The following is an 18393-nucleotide window of genomic DNA, read 5'->3' on the forward strand; positions in this document are numbered from 1 at the left end:
TTCCACAGATTCTGCAAACATTTCTGCCTTTCCTTCATTTGTGACAGCTTCTTGATTTCCCTTCTTCAGTGCAGGTTTCGCTTTCGTTTTTCTTCCAGTTAGTGCTGTCGTCATTTTCCATAGTGATTGGTCTTCCGTATATAGTTCTTCTAACTTCTTGTCCCAGTCTTCATTGAACACTTGTCTGACTCTCTTTTTCACATATTTTGTCAGTTTATTCAGTATAGTTTTGTCACCGGGGTTTAATGTGCGTCTATACTATTTTTTCGAGTTTTTCTTTTCCTCTAAAAAAATTCTCACGTCTAGAAGTAGTGGTTTCTTCTTCGGTATTTTTTTGATCTTGGTGGACTGTTCTTCAGTTTCGATTATTCTTTTTCCTATATCCTCGATTGCTTCGTCTTGCTCTATTTTGTTTTGTATCTTAACACATTTTGTTTAAATTATTTCTTTGAATTTTGCCTAGTTAATTGATTTTCGGTCCGTGGGTAGTCTGTCTGTTCCGATTTCTAATGTCTAGACCACTGGGCTATGATCCGATGAGAGATCCATCTTGGTTTCTATGTCATAATTCGCTGGAACATTTTTCATTATTGCTATGTCCAGTACGTCCATCGTACCTTAATTTCGTGGATATGAGTGGGATCTTCTGGCCCTAGTATCTACTAACTGGTTACATTTGTCTGCTATAGCTCTCATTTCAGTTCCTTGGGGATTTGTCTGTTATTCCAATCAAGATGCTCCGTATTCAAGTCTCCTGCAATTATCGTAGGTTTTTTATTTCGGAAGAAGTTTTTTATATCGGCTTCTTCTAATCCATTGTTTGGGGAACGGTTCACAGAGTAAATGTTTATTTCACCTGCTTTCGTTTGTACACTTACCCCTTTTTCTTCGATATTTGCACTTGGAACTTCTGGTAGGTCGTGATGTATAATTCCTCTTTTCACTAAGACGGTTGTATCTTCTCCTCTAGCTTGTTCTCTGTCTTTTCTATACTCTACATAATTTCTTATTTAACTTCTTTAGTTGGCTTCGAATCGGTTTCACCCAAGAGAAGTATATCAATTTATTTTCTTCCAAGAAAAGAGTTAATTCTTGTCTTTTTTGGAAGACTGAATTTGCGTTACAGAACGCAATTGTAAGTCATTTATTATCGGTGTGGTTCATTTCTTCTCAAAGAGCTCAATCACTTTTTCCTGCCCTTCTAAGAAGGCGATCTTTTGCTTCATTGTCGCATTGGTAGCGCAAAATTCTAGAGTCATTCTTCCTAGAACGGTTGCTAGATTGTCTTAGTTTTTAATATATTTTGTCCCTTTCTCGGGTTGCTTTTCCTCTCTGCTTGGATTTTTTCTCCATCCTTTTTAGCTTCTTACTTTTTGGCATCTATGCTTTTTCTATTTCCTATTATTTCAGTCCACGCATTTTCTTTAGGTAGTAAAGCATCTTTGTATTTGGATTTCTCTATACTAGGGTTGTTAGGTTTTTTGATACATTTGATAAATGTCGAAAGAAGGTCTCCTCCACAATTCGCACATTTTGGCTGTGTTGTGATCAGTTTTGGGCACTCTGCTATCACGTGTCCTTCTCCGCACTTCATGCATTAGTAGGCAGCATGGCAAAATCTCTGTGAATATCCATATAGTTGGCATCGGTAGCACTAGATTACTTCTGACTTTACCCTCAGACTCTCCACTCGGATTGAAATTCCGCAGCATTCTTTAAATTTTTAATATTCCCTTGAATGCATTGTCTGTTTCTACAAGCACTAGGGGATGGGATGTCCTTTCTTTCCTTTCATCCTCGTTAACTCGGACAACTTTTAATTTCTTCTCACTTTTCAATCCGAACGTGTGAAGTTCTTCATCTCCTTCTTTCAATATTTTATATAGTGCCCTGTAGTCATCTTCGCTTTTGGGTTCGATTTGAACTCCTTGCGCTACTTGTTTTTACACTTAACTTGTTGTTTCTTGATCTCCTTGTTGACTTCATTCCATATGCTTTTATTTCTTAGAATCAACTGTGAGATTTTTTCACTCTTCATAATTTCGATTGTTTTCCCATTTTCATTAATGTTTTTGAATGTTGCCTTTTTTTTGTGTTTCGTTTTCTTTATTAGCCTCCTTTTTTGTGTCAATCTTCGTTTCTTCCGTATTCCTTATCATCGTCACTTTCCATCTCATCTTTACTGAGTATTTCGAATGAGTTCGACGTTTCCACTGTACTTAGTAAGCTGGTTCGCCTACTACTTCCTCTAATTTGTTTTCATTTTCCCTGTCATTATTTCCTCTTTTCTCACATGTCTTTGCAATTGTCCACATATGTCCTCAATGTCCGATTTGTTCTTGTGCAAATAATTGCCCAAGGCTACAAAAACTTGAATGGTTTTATCTATTTCGGATAACCACTAACCTTATCTTTCACTTTCATGAATCGCTCTGAAACTTAATCACTCGTAATAGTAGATAATGGTATCCAGGACCGGCTTGCCCATGTGAATGGTTCTTAGGCCAGCCAGCTCTGGACACTTCATATCAAGCCGTTTCTACTTCCGATCCACAGAGCCTGCAAATCTCGTCTGCTGACTTACCCATACGTTACAAATGATGTTTGTACCGACAGTGCCCCGTCAGCAGTCCCACCATCACCCGAAGTACGGCTCGCGACAGCTTCAGGAGCTTTTTGGCGTAGGTAGGTGAAATCTTCACAAATTTCTTTGCCTGAGCAAGTCTAGGAGTGTAAGTCCAGTGGATTGTCCTACTGTTCAACTTCCATAGCTGGACCGCAGCTTTGTATTGGTCTTTTCCTATCCCACAGAAAGGCTCAGGTCCAGCAGGTCTTAACCTTGATGCACTTTTTGCGAGCTCATCTGCTCTCTCATTTCCTTCAACCCCACAGTGCCCTGGTACCCATAGTAGAGTCACCTTATTTCCTCTGGCCAGTTGCTTTATGGTGTTACGGCACTCCCAAGTCAGCATAACCCCTGACACCACGATTCCAGGGATCTCAGAGTGGTTTGGCTGTCCGTGGTGATGTAGATATGCGCCCCTTTGAGGTTCATTTTGAGACACTCCTGGGCGCATACATAAACAGCCATTATCTCGGTCTGTAGAATCGAGGGCTCACTTCCCAGGGCTTTAGAGATCCTCAGTCTAGGTCCATATATCCCAATGCCGGTGCCCTTCTCTGTTTTTGATCCATCTGTAAACCATATGGATGACTTTTTGTCCAGACGATTTATGAGACTTATTGCACTATGATGGTCATTTATAACCGTTTCAAAGGGAGTTTCAAAATCGTAGGTGGTTGGCATAATATCTGATGGTTTTGCGAGGAGGTTTGAATCTAGTTGATTCAGTATCCTCATATGTCCAACCCAGTTCCTAGGAAGGAGCTTTCCATTATGGCAAATTCTTATTGCTTCGAGCAGGCTACATTTTCTCACATGTAGGTGTAAGGGAGACAAGTCTAGTATGACCTCCAGCGCTGCCGTGGGAGCTGTGCGCATAGCTCCTGTTACACCAATACACGCCAGCCTTTGCAGTTTCTGCAACCTGATGCGTGTGGTGACCTCCTCGGTTTTTGTCCACCATGCTAGAGATGCATAGATTACAATAGGGCGTACCACCGCTGTGTATAACCACAGTACCATTTTCGGTTTCACTCCCCATGTCTTTCCAAAGAGTCTTTTGCATGCCCACATAGCCGCCATGGCTCTGGAAAGAGTCTTATCTATATGTTTCCCCCAGTTCAGTTTACTGTCCAGGATAACATCTAGATATTTACACTCACTAGAGAGGTGCAGAGTCTGGCCATTTAAGACCAGAGCTCTGAGGTCGAGATTCCTTCTTCTAGTGAACGGGATTATTGATGTTTTCGAGGGGTTGACAGTAAGCCCCTCTTCCCCGCACCAATTTTCAATAATTTTGGTAGCAAGTTGCATTCGGCTACTTATTGGGCCCCCATGCTTGCCTCTAACCGTCACCACTAAGTCGTCAGCGTAAGCATGGACGTTAAATCCGCCTGTTGTAAGCCTCTCCAAGAGGCCATCCATGACCAAGCTCCACAGCAGGTGTGATAGAACCCCTCCCTGAGGGCATCCCCTGCACGTCAGCACAGTCACTACCGTTTCTTCTAGATAGGCTGTAACGGTTCGTCCTTTCAACATAGCTGATATCCACTTAACAGTGGAGGGTTCTATCCCTTTCCTTTTGGCTGCATTGCATATGGAGGTATGTAGAGTATTGTTGAAGGCCCCTCCGATATCACCGAACATTGCAAGCAGAATCTCCTTTGCGTTGAGGGTGCCTTCCACCTCTCTAAGAAGATGATGAAGGGAGTCTACAGTAGATCTACCCGCCCTATAAGCAAACTATTTGCTGTGGAGTTTTAAACTTCCTCTTATATTATTGTCAATTATTTTCTTCATGGTCTTCAGGAGAAAGGAGGTGAGGCATATGGGTCGATAGGATTTAGGCTCCGGGAGCCTTTTCGACCCTCTTTGGGTATGAACACTACCCTCGCCTCCCTCCATGATTTCGGGATATAGCCCCTTGTAAAGCTGGCCTTAAATAGCTCAGTTATTGGGTCTATAAGCACTTCAACATCTTTCTGAAGCATGGCTGGAAAAAGACCATCCATGCATGCTGATTTGAAGGGCTGAAAGCTCTTTATCGCCCATTCAATTCTTTCTGGTGTGAATAGTCTACCAGCTTTCTGAGAATCCCACCTGGTGAGGTTGTATACTTCCCCAGCGGGGGCCCCATCTTCACTGGTAATCTGCCTGGAGCCAGGAAAGTGAGTCTCTAATGGAGCTTTTAGGCTCTCTTGAGGATCATTCGTAAATTCCCCACATGGCTTTATTTGGCCAATTGGGTTAAAGTGATCCTTAGATAGTACCTTTTGAAGTCTAGCTGCTGGGGCTGTTTTATCTATTCCCTCACAGAAGCTTCTCCAGGACTGCCGTTTGGCTTTCCTGACCTCTTTGTTGTAGTTGGTCAGGGCTAGTCTGTAGGCATTCCAGCTGCCTTCTCGCTTAGCCTTATTGAAAGCTTTTCTAGAAGTTTTCTTGAGGTTTTCAAGATGATTGTTCCACCAGGGGACGTCTCTGGAGATCGTCTTCTTCCTGAGTGGACAATTGTTTTCAAATGCCCTCTTCAGACATGATGTGAAGTGAGCAGAGGCGTTCTCCAGATCCTCATTGGAGCTGATGTTGTATTTCAGGCCCTTCAGATCAAAACTTATGTGGGCTATGTAAAGTTCCCAGTCTGTCTTCCTGGGTATCCTGCACTCAACATCAGCTGAAGCAGTTGCTTCAACGTTGAATTCTATTGCCATATGGTCTGACATGGATGGCTCTTCTGAGACCCCCCAGTTCTTGACCATCCCCGCAATAAAAGGTGTCGCCAGTGTAAGGTCAATTACTTCCCTTCTGATCGCATTCATGAAGGTTGGACTATTACCCACATTTACTATCTCTATGTTAGAAGAAAATAGAAAATCAAGCAAATCCTCACCTCTATGATTTATATCTGTGCTGCCCCATACTTTGTGGTGTGCGTTCGCATCGCAGCCCAGAATCAGTTGTTTCTTCTCCATGCGACACCGTTCGATGAGGCGTTGTACTTCCTCCGGTGGTGGGCTCATGGCGTCTCCTGGAAAATATCCTGAGGCGATAACAAGCTGCCTCTTGATGTTCTCAGTTCGCACCTCAACCAATGCCGCACCAAGATCCTCACAAGTATGTAATTCGTCAAGCACTCGAAATCGAAAAACGACTCAATTGCCTCAACCAACGAGATGATGGTCAAAGATTACCTAACACCTGGAAGCTCTCGGGGGATTAGTCGACCCCAGCCATGCCAAGGTCTGTGCTGGCATGGTTCACCGCAGCCTCCTCGGGGCGAGAGTTGGACAGTGATCGACTGACACTGACCAATGCGGTGCGACTTCCCATACCCTGCTGTAGTGTCGTGGCTTGGGGTATTGCACAGGGTTTACGATGCCAGGTATGCAAGGGATCAGCACCTTCATGTCTGATATACCGACATGTGGAATCTGATGTCTGTGGTCATGTCTCGCGAGCAGGGGACACATGCCGGGGGATTTGGCTTAACCGCCTGAACCGAGTGTATGAAAGACACAATAAAAACTTTCCCCAAGACAAGGTGGAACAGCGTATGCCGAAGTCTGCGTGGCTAGTGGGAGGATCTAGTCCTGAATATGCGAACTCCAGATACCAGGCGACCTCTGGTTTAATTGGCCATCCAGGGGCATGCGCGGCTCTGCCTCTGGTGACTGAAATTCCCTAGCTGCACGTGGGACTTCATATGGACCAGACAGTGGAAAAAGAAGAGCCTAGCACTAGCCCTAATGTGCTAATTGAGGAATAACAAAGCCTCACTCAGCCTGAGGAACAGGGCGCAAGTCTTGACCCCATGGCGGAGGAAATGCTGCTGAAGAGCAGCGATGAAGAGGTCGTAGCTGGCCTCGAAAAGCTGACGGTCAGGAGACCTGGACTCTCCGGCGCCGCCAGAAAGAGGATAAAGTTCCTCCTCAAGAAAGGGATGACTCCTGACGATGCCAGGAAAGAAGCCTCCAAACCAATTGGTCCACGGCAGACAACAGGTCGGAGGACAGCACGCCTAAAGGCAAGGAGCCTAAGAGTGCCAAATGTGAGGCTTCAAAAGTCGCACGGTCCTCAGGAGGTGCCGGGGCTCAGGCCTCGGGTGCCTCCAAAGTTCAATCCTCGGGAGCTTCTGGGGCTCAGCCCTTAGGAACTCCCAAGGTTCCTGCATCAGGTGGGCCCACCTACAGCCAGGTTACCGCTGGTCTGAAGGTGGGGATAATGCACAAAAAGTTTCCAGAGGTGATTTTGGAAATGGACCAACTAATGACCATCAAAAATCGCTAATGGAAGAGAATATTGCACTGGGGAACGAGGACGCCATAACGCCTACGTTCCAGCAACTGCATATGAGGCCAGGCTGGCTTGGGCTGACATGCTCTGACAAAGCCACTGTGGAGTGGCTGAAGAGCATACAGCCAAAACTCAAACCTTGGGAGGGAGCTGATCTGAGGATAGCCGAAGAGGCACAACTGCCTCACCCGGAGATCCTGGTCGGATATCTCCCCGACAGCCATGATCTCTCCAATGAGAAAATTCTCAAGGCGGTAGAGAATCAGAACGCAGGGCTCAAAACCTGCAGCTGGAGAGTCCTTCGAAGGGGACCATCAGGACCCATGCTCGAGATTGTCATCTCGGCTGATAGAACATCGGTCGAGAGAATTAGAGCGAAGAATTGGCGGATAAACAACTTTTTCGGACAAACAAATCTTCGCCTTAAGGGACCAAAGACAATGGCCGAGAGGAGAGGAGCACCTCAGGCCTCAACCTCTGGTCCGGCGTCGAAAAGGCCCAAAGGGGAGGTAAAGAAGAAGGTGGTGAAGCCTCCAGGAAATGAAGAGGCCATAAAACCGACCACTAGCTCTGGGGGGAGGGCTGATCCGCAAAGGCGTGATAATGGGGGGTCCGACGGAGAAAAACCTGCGGTCCCTTCCGAAAAGCCTAGCGGACATCCAGCCTCATAAGGAGCAGGTGTCTGACATGCCTTCATATAAACCTCCAGCACTCTGCTGGAGAACATCTAGAAGGCATGTTGATATAGGGCTGATACAAGAGCCCTGGATAAATGGAGGTCAAATAAGAGGCCTACCAACCAAAGTATATCAGACGATATACTGCGATAAGGCAGTAAGTCCAAGAGCCCTAATAATACTCAGAAGGGGACTAACCTGTCTTCCACTTACAGAGTTCCTGACAAGGGGTTTTCTCTGCAGAGATGGCCTTCCATCCCTCAAAATCAACGTTATGTCATGTTCCAGAGTAGTGTTTAAATAGGGCAGATGTTGGATCTCCTTGGCGTACTGCAAGTTGGTGCTCTTAGACTCTGTTAGTTAACGTCTGTTGGTTTGTCCTATGTATGTTCTAGGACTTGCGGAACATGGTATCTCCTATACACCTTGTGACTCGTTATCGATCGTATCCTTTGGTGTTCGGAGAAATTCGAAAATTTTGTAATCGGCTCTGAAAACTGTCTTTATATCCTGTTTTTTTGAAAGATGAGACTGATTTTGTGAGTATTTTTGGTCTGTTGTGTATGAGTCTGATGTCGGTTAATGGTTTTCTGAATTTGTTGTAGTCATTCTGTTGTAGGGTGGTTTGAAGGATGTTGATTTCTTGTGGAATTCGTAGGCTATCTGTCAGTTTTATAGATTAAATAGTTCAATATGGAGTTGATTTGAGACGGATGATGGTGTGAATTTGCATTCAGGTAGCGGTTTGTGTAGGTTGGTTTTCTGTAAATCATATGTGTGGAGGAACCGTCGGATTTAGCTATGAGGACATCTAGAAAAGGAAGTGAGTTATAAGTCTCAACTTCTATTATGAATTTGATATGGCTATTGATGTTATTTAGATGATCAAAGAAGTCTTGGAGAGTTTCGGGTCCACGTGACCATATGACGAAGACATCGTCAATATATCGAAGCCAGCAAGTAGGTTTTAGGTGAAACGTTTCGATCGCTTTGGTTTCAAAATCTTCCATGTACACATCAGCGATGGCTGGAGAAAGTGGTGATCCCATGGGTGCACCTTTTACTTGTTTGTGAAATGTAGATGAAATACGAACTCCACATGCAATGGTTAGTGAGGGTTAATCTATCCTGGGGTATGTGATGTTTGGTTGCCAGTATTTCAAGGTACTCTTTCAGTGGAATATTGGTGAAGAGAATACGAGGTCGAAACTGACGAGAATGTTTGACTCATGGATTTGATGCGTTTTTAAGGTTTCGATGAAGTGGAATTTACGAATATCACATTGAAAGTCATTAAATTAAGTATTGTAAATCAATTAGGATATCATACATTTTTTGTTATAGTCACTTGTAGTCATCACTACTGTTTTGTTTGATTTATTTGGTTTGAGAAAGGTTATTAGTGGGTTCTGAGGAAAGAACTAGTTAAGAATCTATGGGTGTCCAAAAGATGCTGAAAATCAGTATATATATATATATATATATATATATATATATATATATATATATATATATATATATATATACGTATTGCAGAATATTGAAGAAGTATGAAAAGAAAGAGCATAGTGGAAACGGAAATATACTTACTTATAAATTATTTACTGCAATTTTCAATTTGAAACTGAAACTTCTATATCGAATAATCAGAATATTCAAGAAGGGAGTATAAATTTCCTTAAAATGGGCAGCTAATTTCATCCCGAGATGATAATTATTGAAAATTCCAGGATCTCGGCATTCAACATTGAATCGAATCCCTGAGTCAAACAAATCAAAATTTATTCATTATTCACCCTTCAACCTAAATTCCATAACCAATTCCATTAATTCAATAACCCCCCATACCTTTAAAGAACTCGTAACTCTATATCTCACTATAAAGAATGCATGGTGACATACTAGCTCAAGGACCATCCGACTCCATCATTTACTTTCTGATGAGGACTTCTTGGGGAATTTATCGTACCTACTTGGATATTGGAATTTTCGTAATGTTTCGCACACGTATCTGGTTATACTTATTTGTTGGATTTTTCATGAAAATCTTCAGTTTAAAGGTAAATATAAGGTCACAACCTAGAATGCAATATGATATTTTCAGACTCATAAGGCGTTTTGAATATATTTTATTCAAAACCTTCTAGAGTTATGGAAGCCCTCTAAGACTAATTGAAGGAAATTTTTTATATTTGAGAGTTTATCGATTTTAGCTTGTATACCTACGCCCGAGAATTGCTTGCTCAGAAAAGACTTTATTCATTAAAATTTTCTTTACTCCATTTACTTTCCAATGATTGTAAAATAATATCATTTATACGAGGTCTTCCTAAATTGATGGTATAAAGGAAAATGAGAGATTCCTTGCATAATTTTAAGAAAAAAAAATCTCATAAATGCTTTGTTCTCGATACAGGGTGTTTCTTGTGTGATGATGATCAGTTTATCGAAGCTTCAATAATCTTTGCTACATATTGGATAAATGAGAAGTACCGGAACTTCAAATTAATTTATTGATCACAGCTTCCTAATCGGATCTTTCTAAAAATCGTTTTTTCTCGAAATCGGTAGTAGGTACGACAAAACTACAAGACACCAAAAAGTGTAGTACTGGACCAAAGTTTTTTTACATTTTTCTAAACTTACCAAGAAAGTTCTGGAGGAAGAAGTTGTCACTGTTCCCCTTGTAGATTTGCATTCATGATTAGCATATCAAATGATGAAAACTTGAACTTGAAATATCTATGCCAGATTAGTTCAGTTCTGAAGGAAAGGTGCTATAAGAAAAAAACTTGAAAAAAATAAAACTTTAACACCCTGTATCTCGAAAACATGTTTATAGGACATTTTTCTCAATTATAATAATAATAATTAATAATAATAATAATTTATTCGCACATGATAAAGTAATACCTCACTCCAATAGTTAAACAAGTCCGCAAAGAATGGGACGAAATGGAAGAATGGAACAAAATGGAAGAATGGAACAAGAAGTACTAAACCAAAATATACTAGGTAGTAATTGTATGATAAAGTAATATATACAGAGAAAACATGTACAAATAATTTGCCATCAAAATTTTCATGGCTTGTCAAGGGCTATTTAGTCATACACCTAGACCTAGATAAAAGTACAATATGTACATAAAATCACATAAATACTTTTTTAATGGATTCGGTCCTTACTTGGCGGAAATTCATTATAAATAAAATAAAACGAAGTAATTTCCACTATATTATTTAATTGTTAGCAACAATTGTTTCGCCACACTGTGGCTTCATCAGGCTACATTTCTGTCTGTAGCCTGATGAAGCCACAGTGTGGCGAAACAATTGTTGCTAACAATTAAATAATATAGTGGAAATTACTTCGTTTTATTTTATTTATATACATAAATACTCATATACAAACACTCAAATACCGATAACAATTATTATACAGGGTGGCCATTTGAAAACGAAACAGACGGGATTACAGACGAAATAAAGTTTTTCGATAGAAATGCTCGGACAGGTCGATTTCTGTTTCGAGGGGGACAACTTAAGATGTAGGTTACGGACGCATAGCGCTTCAACCCTTGCTGCTACAACCCCCACCCTTAATTTTTGAATAGGGAAGATGGGGTGAGTGATACCTCAATTTAAATGTATTTTTATACTGATTTCAGCACAGTAATTGTTTTTTCATTTTATGAATTAGTTCTCGAAATATTCATGCGTTAGTTAGTTAGGAAGGAAGCCACAGTCATGGTTGTTTTGAAGCTCAAAATGTCGATTTTTCACAAAACACTACAAGTGCCATGAAAACACAACTTCATTTTCAAATACTTAGTTAAGAATATTTCGAGAACTAATGCATAAAATGAAAAAAAAAATTACTGTGCTGAAATCAGTATAAAAATACCTTTCAAATGAGGTATCACTCACCCCATGTTCCCTATTCAAAATTTGGGGGTGAGGGTTGTAGTAGCAAGGGTTGAAGCGCTATGCGTCCGTAACCTACATCTTAAGTTGTCCCCCTCGAAACAGAAATCGACCTGTCCGAGCATTTCTATCGAAAAACTTTATTTCGTCTGTTTCGTTTTCAAATGGCCACCGTGTATATATGGGACATAAACAATATTGAGTAAAACAAAGGGTACTTAAAAAAACGAATATCATTCGTCTAAAAACTCGCTCAACCTATTAATCGTTTTTTCTAGGAGGTGACATTTCACTCTCCCACTGAAAGCAGCTGCACTCAGTTTTTTATATTCTTCTGGTAGTTTGTTTTACAGTTTCAGACAGTGAGATTGGGGCCTTGTTGGATTTTTCTAAATTCTTGATGGAATGGATTAGTGATTTTTGTCACGTGTGTTGTATTCATGATAAGAGGCGTTCTTATGGATTTTTTTCTGATTTTGATGAATGTAATTAACACATGCTAGTATGAAACCTCCTGTTATAGTCAAAATCCTTTCATTTTTTGAAACCCCTCTACAGCTGTCTGTACGCCTCATTCCGAAAATGGACCTCACCGCTTTCTTCTGCTGAAGAAGAACTCGGTCGGCATCGACACTCTGTCCCACCAGATTGACACCATATACAGCCAAGTTATGGAAAGACGAATAATATGCTAGCTTTGCAATCTTTTGTTAGAAATTATTCTCATTCTCCTGATAATGAAGTGGACAACCTTCTGCACAAACTTGATACATGATTCTTCCAGTTCAAACCCGAATCGAATCCCAGATACCGAATCCCAGATACCGAATCCAAGATACCTAATCGACGAGCATTCCTCCCTTTTATTGGTGAAAATAATTTTTTGAGTTTTGGATGCATTCACTTGTAGTCCATTTGCCAAAAACCAATTAGTAGCACTCGCTTCATTCATTTCAGTCTTCTCTTGCAAGTTGGATCTAGAGGAAGATTTGTTGAGGAGGAAGTGTCGTCTACATATGTGCATACCTTATTCGATGGAATATTATGAAAGAGGATTTATGAAGAGGCACACCTGTCTCTATCGTTTGACAGCCAGAAATTTCTTCCTTCCATTCTACAGCTTGTTGTCTACTGTGCAGATACGATCTGAATATTGCCAGTGCACTTCCTCTCATACCATAGTATTGTAATTTTTCCAAGAGCAGCCCATGATCAACACTATCAAACGCCTTCTTCAAGTAAATACATGTCATCTCTACGTCTTCACAGCTGTTGTGTGCCTCCAAGATACACTCAAGGACGTCTATCAATGCAGTTATAGTAGACTTAAATTTCCGAAAACCATGTTGACCACAGTGTAGTAAAAAATTCTTCTTCAAGAATTCCACTAAGCGGTTTTTAAGTATTCACTCGAAGATCTTTGAGAAACTAGGTAAAATGGATACTGGTCTATAGTTAGAACTCCTTTTTTATAGATAGGTGTTATTATTGCTGTTTTAAGTTTAGCGGGAAATATGTCTTGATTTATGCAATCATTGAACATCACAAATGTTCATTTATATAAGAGATGACTCGTTTCAGTAAGGATGTTGTCATACCGTAGAAATCTTTCGAGGTTTTATTTTTCAAATTGTTCGTGATTTTTATTATTTCACCTTCAATTAAAGGAAATAGAAAAAGGAAATCTGAATTGTTTGACTTACTGTGTTGAAGCAGTCCAATTGAAGCCTCCAGGTCCGGGTCTGCTCGAGGAATCCATTCAGGTCTCCTGCTGTAATACTGTTACTTCTTTCATTTCCTATCTTGTTGGACTTTTTTTTCCATTTGTTGATCAATCTCCACATCTTTTGTTTTGTATTGTCAAAATTGTTGAACTTGATTTCATTCCTTGTTTTTATTGAGTCAGTAATTTCTTTTTCAATGAGATTTTTAAGGCATCGTAGATTTTCTTATTTGCTTGGTCTTTCTTGACTTGCATGACGGTTTTTGCTGCATCTAGTTTGTTTTTTAGGTCCTTTATTTTTTCTTTTACGTTGTAGTTTTTGCGTTCCTTGATTTTGTTTTTTACTTCAGGAAATAATGCATTGAATATTTCATTGAATCTATTGTGGAAAAGATTGTATTGCTTTTCTGCTTCTTGTGAATACAGATCTGTCCAATTTTCCTCCTTAATATTTTCAATGAAATGGATTATGTTATTTTGTAACATATGGGGTTTTTATTATTCTATAGTAAAGAACAAGAATGTTCTACTCGATGTTTTATGTTAATTGGATCAGGTCATGCGTAATGGGATGACACATAACCAGCATGTAGTTCAGTTAGAACGACATTTTGTATAGTGTAAAGAGTCCAGAACTAAAGAAGTACAAAACACTCCAAAGTTTTATTGAAGAATATTATAATTTATAACATATTATAAGGTGAATATCCTTACAATTTTCCCTAATTCCTCTCGTTATTTTGAAGTTATCTCCTCTAGGTCTGGAGTAGTTAGAAGAGATCTTCAACACTAGAGCGTGATGGTCAGGAAAGATGCAGATCGAGTGTTATTAAACTGCAGCTGTCTTCATTAACATTACCAAAAATGTTGTCGATACTGATTGAGCACGTTGTGCTTATTCTAGATGGTGCATGAAAGAGATAATTCATGTTGTAGGCTTGGAAAAGCTCCTCTAACTGCTCTCTTTCCTTTGAGTCTAGGAGGAAATTTACATTATAGTCCCCAGCGAATAAAACACGCTCATTGTCAAATTTTCCTAAACATACATCAAGTGCCAGACCAACAACAGATAAAAATGAGGAAAAGTTTTCCCTTGGGGGACGATACAACGTTACCACAATTAGATTTTCTTTTCGAATTCTGATAGCAGTGATCTCAATCTCTCTTTCAATTGACAGGTTATTGATCTCATGTCCTTCCCTGAATTTAATATTTTTTTTTATGACTGCTGCAACGCCACCATGTCGCGATGATTTCCGCGAGTATGAACTTGCCACCACATATTCACCCAAATTAATTCTCTCAAGAATGTCGTCATTCAACAAGTGTTCAATGACACATCCCACTTCCCACTTCTATCTGATGTTCAGTCAAATAATCGACGAATTGGTCAATTTTATTCCCAAGTGATTGTATATTTATATTCGATATTGTGAAACAAGTATATTCTTCAGATTTGGTAGGAAACATTCTTTCTACAAAAAAAATTTGAAACGACGAACCGTCACCCCACTTGGCCAATTTTCGCTCTTATAAAGATCTTCCATGAGGTCGAGATCTCCCCCTATCTTAAAGGACATACTATTCGTTCCTGTAGTACTTTAGATGCTACTCAGGGATTTTATCAGATTAAATTAGACCAAGAAAGTTCGGATCTTTGTACTTTTGGTACTCCTTTTGGTAGGTTTAAATTTTTGAGGTTACCTTATGGACTGAAACCTGCACCAGAAGTTTTTCAGCAGATATTTCAAAATTTATTCAAATCAACAGGTTCTAAAATTTATATTGATGATATTATTGTATGGGGAAAAACTAAAAGTGGACATGATCAGAGATTGAGAAATGTGTTGGAGATAGCTAGAAAAAATAATATTACATTTAATTTAGAAAAGTGTAGATTCGGACAAGAACAAATAAAGTTTATGGGCCAGGAAATAAGCCACGAGGGAATAAAACCTACAGATGAAAGAATAAAAGCAATATTAGAAATGCCAGAACCCAAAGATAAGAAAGGAATTCAAAGGATATTAGGTATCTTAACTTATGTAAGTAAATATATAAAAAATTTCTCACATAACACATGGTCACTGCGTCAACTTTTGAAAAAAGATGTAGAATTTTTGTGGATGGATGAACAGAAAAAAGCTTTCAATAATTTGCAAGAAATATTAGTGTCAGGTCCGGTACTGCAGTTTTATGATAGAAATAAACCTATAGTGTTGTCAGTAGATAGTTGAATACTTCTTATTCTTCTTCCTTCTCTGGTTTAGGCTTGAAGCCTGTTCATCCCTCAGTCATCACCCCTCAGGCCATCACTCCACCTTTTCCTGGGTCGCCCCAAACTTCTGCGTCCCCTTGGAGATCTATCTCGAGCTATCTTTACCACTCTTCCCTCATCCATTCTGCTAATATGTTCATCCCATTCTTTTCGCCGTTTTAGTACCCAGTAATTCACATTATCCACCCCGCATGCATCTCTTATGCTTTCGCTCGTGTTTCTGTTCATGAGTGTTTTGCCCGCAATTCTTCTCAACACTCTCATCTCTGTTGTCTCCATTAAGCGTTTGGTCTTCGCTGTTTCTGGCCTTGTTTCGGCGGTGTATGTCAGGATTGGTCTTATAACCGCCTTGTATATTCTGGATTTGACCTCAGTTTTCATATTTTTGTTGCACCATATTGTTCGACTAAGACATCCAGCTATCTTTGCTGCTTTCGCTACCTGTTCTCCCACCTCCTTCTCAACGCCATCACCACTCGACAGCTCCACTTCCAGATATTTGAACTGCATTACCTGTTCAATAACACTTCCGTCTACTTCGAGTTTACACCTTATAGGTATTTTTTAGGTGGTCATACATTTTGTTTTGGTGTCCGCTATAATCATGTTGAACGATTTAGGTGTCCGGTTAAACTGATGAAGGAGTCGTTGCAAGTCGTCTTTGCTCTCAGCAACCAGTGCTGAGTCATCCGCATAACATATGATGTTAATTTCTTTGTCTCCCATCCTATAGCTTCTCATTGTGTGTACTCTTCTTATTAGCTCGTCCATGATGACGTTAAAAAGAAGTGGGCTTAGCGAGTCTCCTTGACGAATGCCATTCCCAGCTGGGATCAAAGTGGTGAGCTCTCCATTTTTTTTTAGCTTGGACTTGATTTTTACTATATATGTCCTCTATGGTTTTGATCAGGTTGTGTGGAATATGTCTGTTGTATAGGAAATGTATAACATCTTTCAATTGTACGCGATCGAAAGCTTTTGTCAAGTCCACGAAGCATATGAAAGCAGGTCTGTTGTACTCTAATGATTTCTCTTTAAACTGTCTTAGTACGAACACCGAGTCCGTGCACGATCTACCTGATCTGAAGCCTTGCTGTTCGTCTTCAAGGTATACAAGAGTATTAATCTTATTTGTTATGATTTTTGTAGTAAGTTTCAGTGTTGTACTCAGCGAGTTTATGCCCCTATAATTTGAGGGTATCTTCTTATTTCCCCTTTAAACATTAGAATGGAAGTACTGGTTCTCCATTCATCAGGTATTTTTTTTTGATCCAATATTTTTTGAATCAGTTCTGTCAACTGCTGCACCAGAGTTTGTCCGCCGTATTTCAGTAGCTCGTTTGTAATTGTATCTTGTCCAGGACTTTTTCTGTTCTTGAGCTTCTGAAGGGCCTGTTCGATATCCTGCGTTTCAACCTTCACATTCTCATTAGTTGTTATTTCAGGTGTGTTTTCTATTTCTTCTATGTCTTCTCCTTTATATAACTGGGTAAGATAGTTGGTCCAATCTTCCTTAGATATTTGGTTCGTTTCTGTTAGTTCATTGACCTCCTTTCTTTGTAATCTTATCATTCTCCATATTTGTTTCTGAAGGCCATAGCAGTCGTTCTCCATTCTCTTTGAGAAATTCACCCAATGTTCATTTTTTATCTGCCTTACTAGACTTGTTGTTTCGTTCCTCATCCTCTTGTATTCGATGTAAGATTTAGGCGTTCTCAATGTTAGATATTGAAGGTAGACTTGCTTTTTCTCCTTACATTTTTGTTTGATTTCTGGGCGGAACCACGGTGTCCTGTTCGTGCTCTTGTTGCTACTTCTGACTTTTCTTGTGCCAAGTGCTTCGAATGCTGATGCGTTCAGTATGTCCTCCTTGATCTTCATCCAGCCACTTTCAACTCCGTCTGCCCCCTCTATAGGCCGTAGCTCAATCTTTTCTTTCAATCTTCTCTCATAAAGCTCTTTTATCGTTGGGTCCCACAGTGATTCTATATTGATCTTTTCTGTTGTGTTCTCTGATCTAGGGGTTTTTTTGTGTTATGATTTTCAATCTGATTTTTCCCAGCACCATGCTGTGGTCACTGCCGACATTCACTGAGTTAAGTGTTCTTATATCCAGTACTTGTCCGGGATGTATGCATCTGTTTGTTAATATGTAGTCTATTGTCGAACTTTGGTTTCTGGTGTTCGAAAAAGTGATCTTGTACTGGGGTTTATGGTCGTAAAAGGTGTTATTAATGCGTAATTCATTGAAGGAACACAAACCCATCATTAATTCTCCGTTGTTGTTCACGGCAGCTTCGTTGAATCTTTGTTTTACTCCTGGTATTACTTCATTGCCAACGCGGGCGTTAAAATCTCCAAGGATGATCATCGGCTGTCTAGGTGGTAGTTTGTAGATAGTATCTTGCAACTCATCATAGAATAATTCTCTTTCTGCCTTTGGTCTGTTGTCTTCTGGTGCGTAGATGGATAATATGTTCAATTTTTGTTTTTCAGTATTCATCCTGATGACTACAATTCGAGAGGATATATACCAGCATTCTTCTATGCAGCCAATATACTTCTTTTTAATGGCTATAGCGACTCCCTCTCTCGCCCTATCATTCTTTGGTACACCACTGTATACTGACAGATATTCAGGGTAAAGTTTTTGACCATTGCCTTTCTTCTTAGTTTCCTGAATGGCACAGATATCGATTTTGTTATCACTCAACTCATTCATTGTTTCTTGGTCTCTGTTATTTAGTGACTTTATGTTCCAAGTGGCAGCTCTCATTATGTTTTCGGATTTCCAACTCAAATACCTTTTTCTAGCTTGTGTCGTCATCGTTTTAGCAGTCCTGGTCCGAGGCGTGTTTCTGGTTCTATGAGCATTTTC

At 40.0% G+C, this 18393-nt stretch overlaps 3 protein-coding genes across 3 annotated transcripts; 1 reads left to right on the forward strand and 2 right to left on the reverse strand.

Moving 5' to 3' along the window:
* Nucleotides 1–4428: 4428 nt before the first annotated feature.
* Nucleotides 4429–5640, reverse strand: LOC123675318. The gene has a single exon (XM_045610667.1). It carries the CDS (start codon nucleotides 5638–5640, stop codon nucleotides 4429–4431), a length of 1212 nt encoding a protein of 403 aa, XP_045466623.1.
* Nucleotides 5641–6906: 1266 nt separating this feature from the next.
* Nucleotides 6907–7584, forward strand: LOC123675319. Its single transcript, XM_045610668.1, has one exon. It carries the CDS (start codon nucleotides 6907–6909, stop codon nucleotides 7582–7584), a length of 678 nt encoding a protein of 225 aa, XP_045466624.1.
* Nucleotides 7585–15527: 7943 nt separating this feature from the next.
* LOC123675320 lies at nucleotides 15528–16025 on the reverse strand. Its single transcript, XM_045610669.1, has one exon. It carries the CDS (start codon nucleotides 16023–16025, stop codon nucleotides 15528–15530), a length of 498 nt encoding a protein of 165 aa, XP_045466625.1.
* Between the last annotated feature and the right edge of the window lie 2368 nt (nucleotides 16026–18393).

Source organism: Harmonia axyridis, chromosome 3 (genome assembly GCF_914767665.1).
Source record: "Harmonia axyridis chromosome 3, icHarAxyr1.1, whole genome shotgun sequence".
In the NCBI taxonomy this organism is placed as follows: Eukaryota; Metazoa; Arthropoda; class Insecta; order Coleoptera; family Coccinellidae; genus Harmonia; species Harmonia axyridis.

Bases quoted from the DNA above. Each gene is read 5' to 3' on its own strand.
- LOC123675320 (XM_045610669.1), bottom strand. From the start codon at position 16,025: ATGCAGTTCAAATATCTGGAAGTGGAGCTGTCGAGTGGTGATGGCGTT.
- LOC123675319 (XM_045610668.1), top strand. From the start codon at position 6,907: ATGGAAGAGAATATTGCACTGGGGAACGAGGACGCCATAACGCCTACG.
- LOC123675318 (XM_045610667.1), bottom strand. From the start codon at position 5,640: ATGAGCCCACCACCGGAGGAAGTACAACGCCTCATCGAACGGTGTCGC.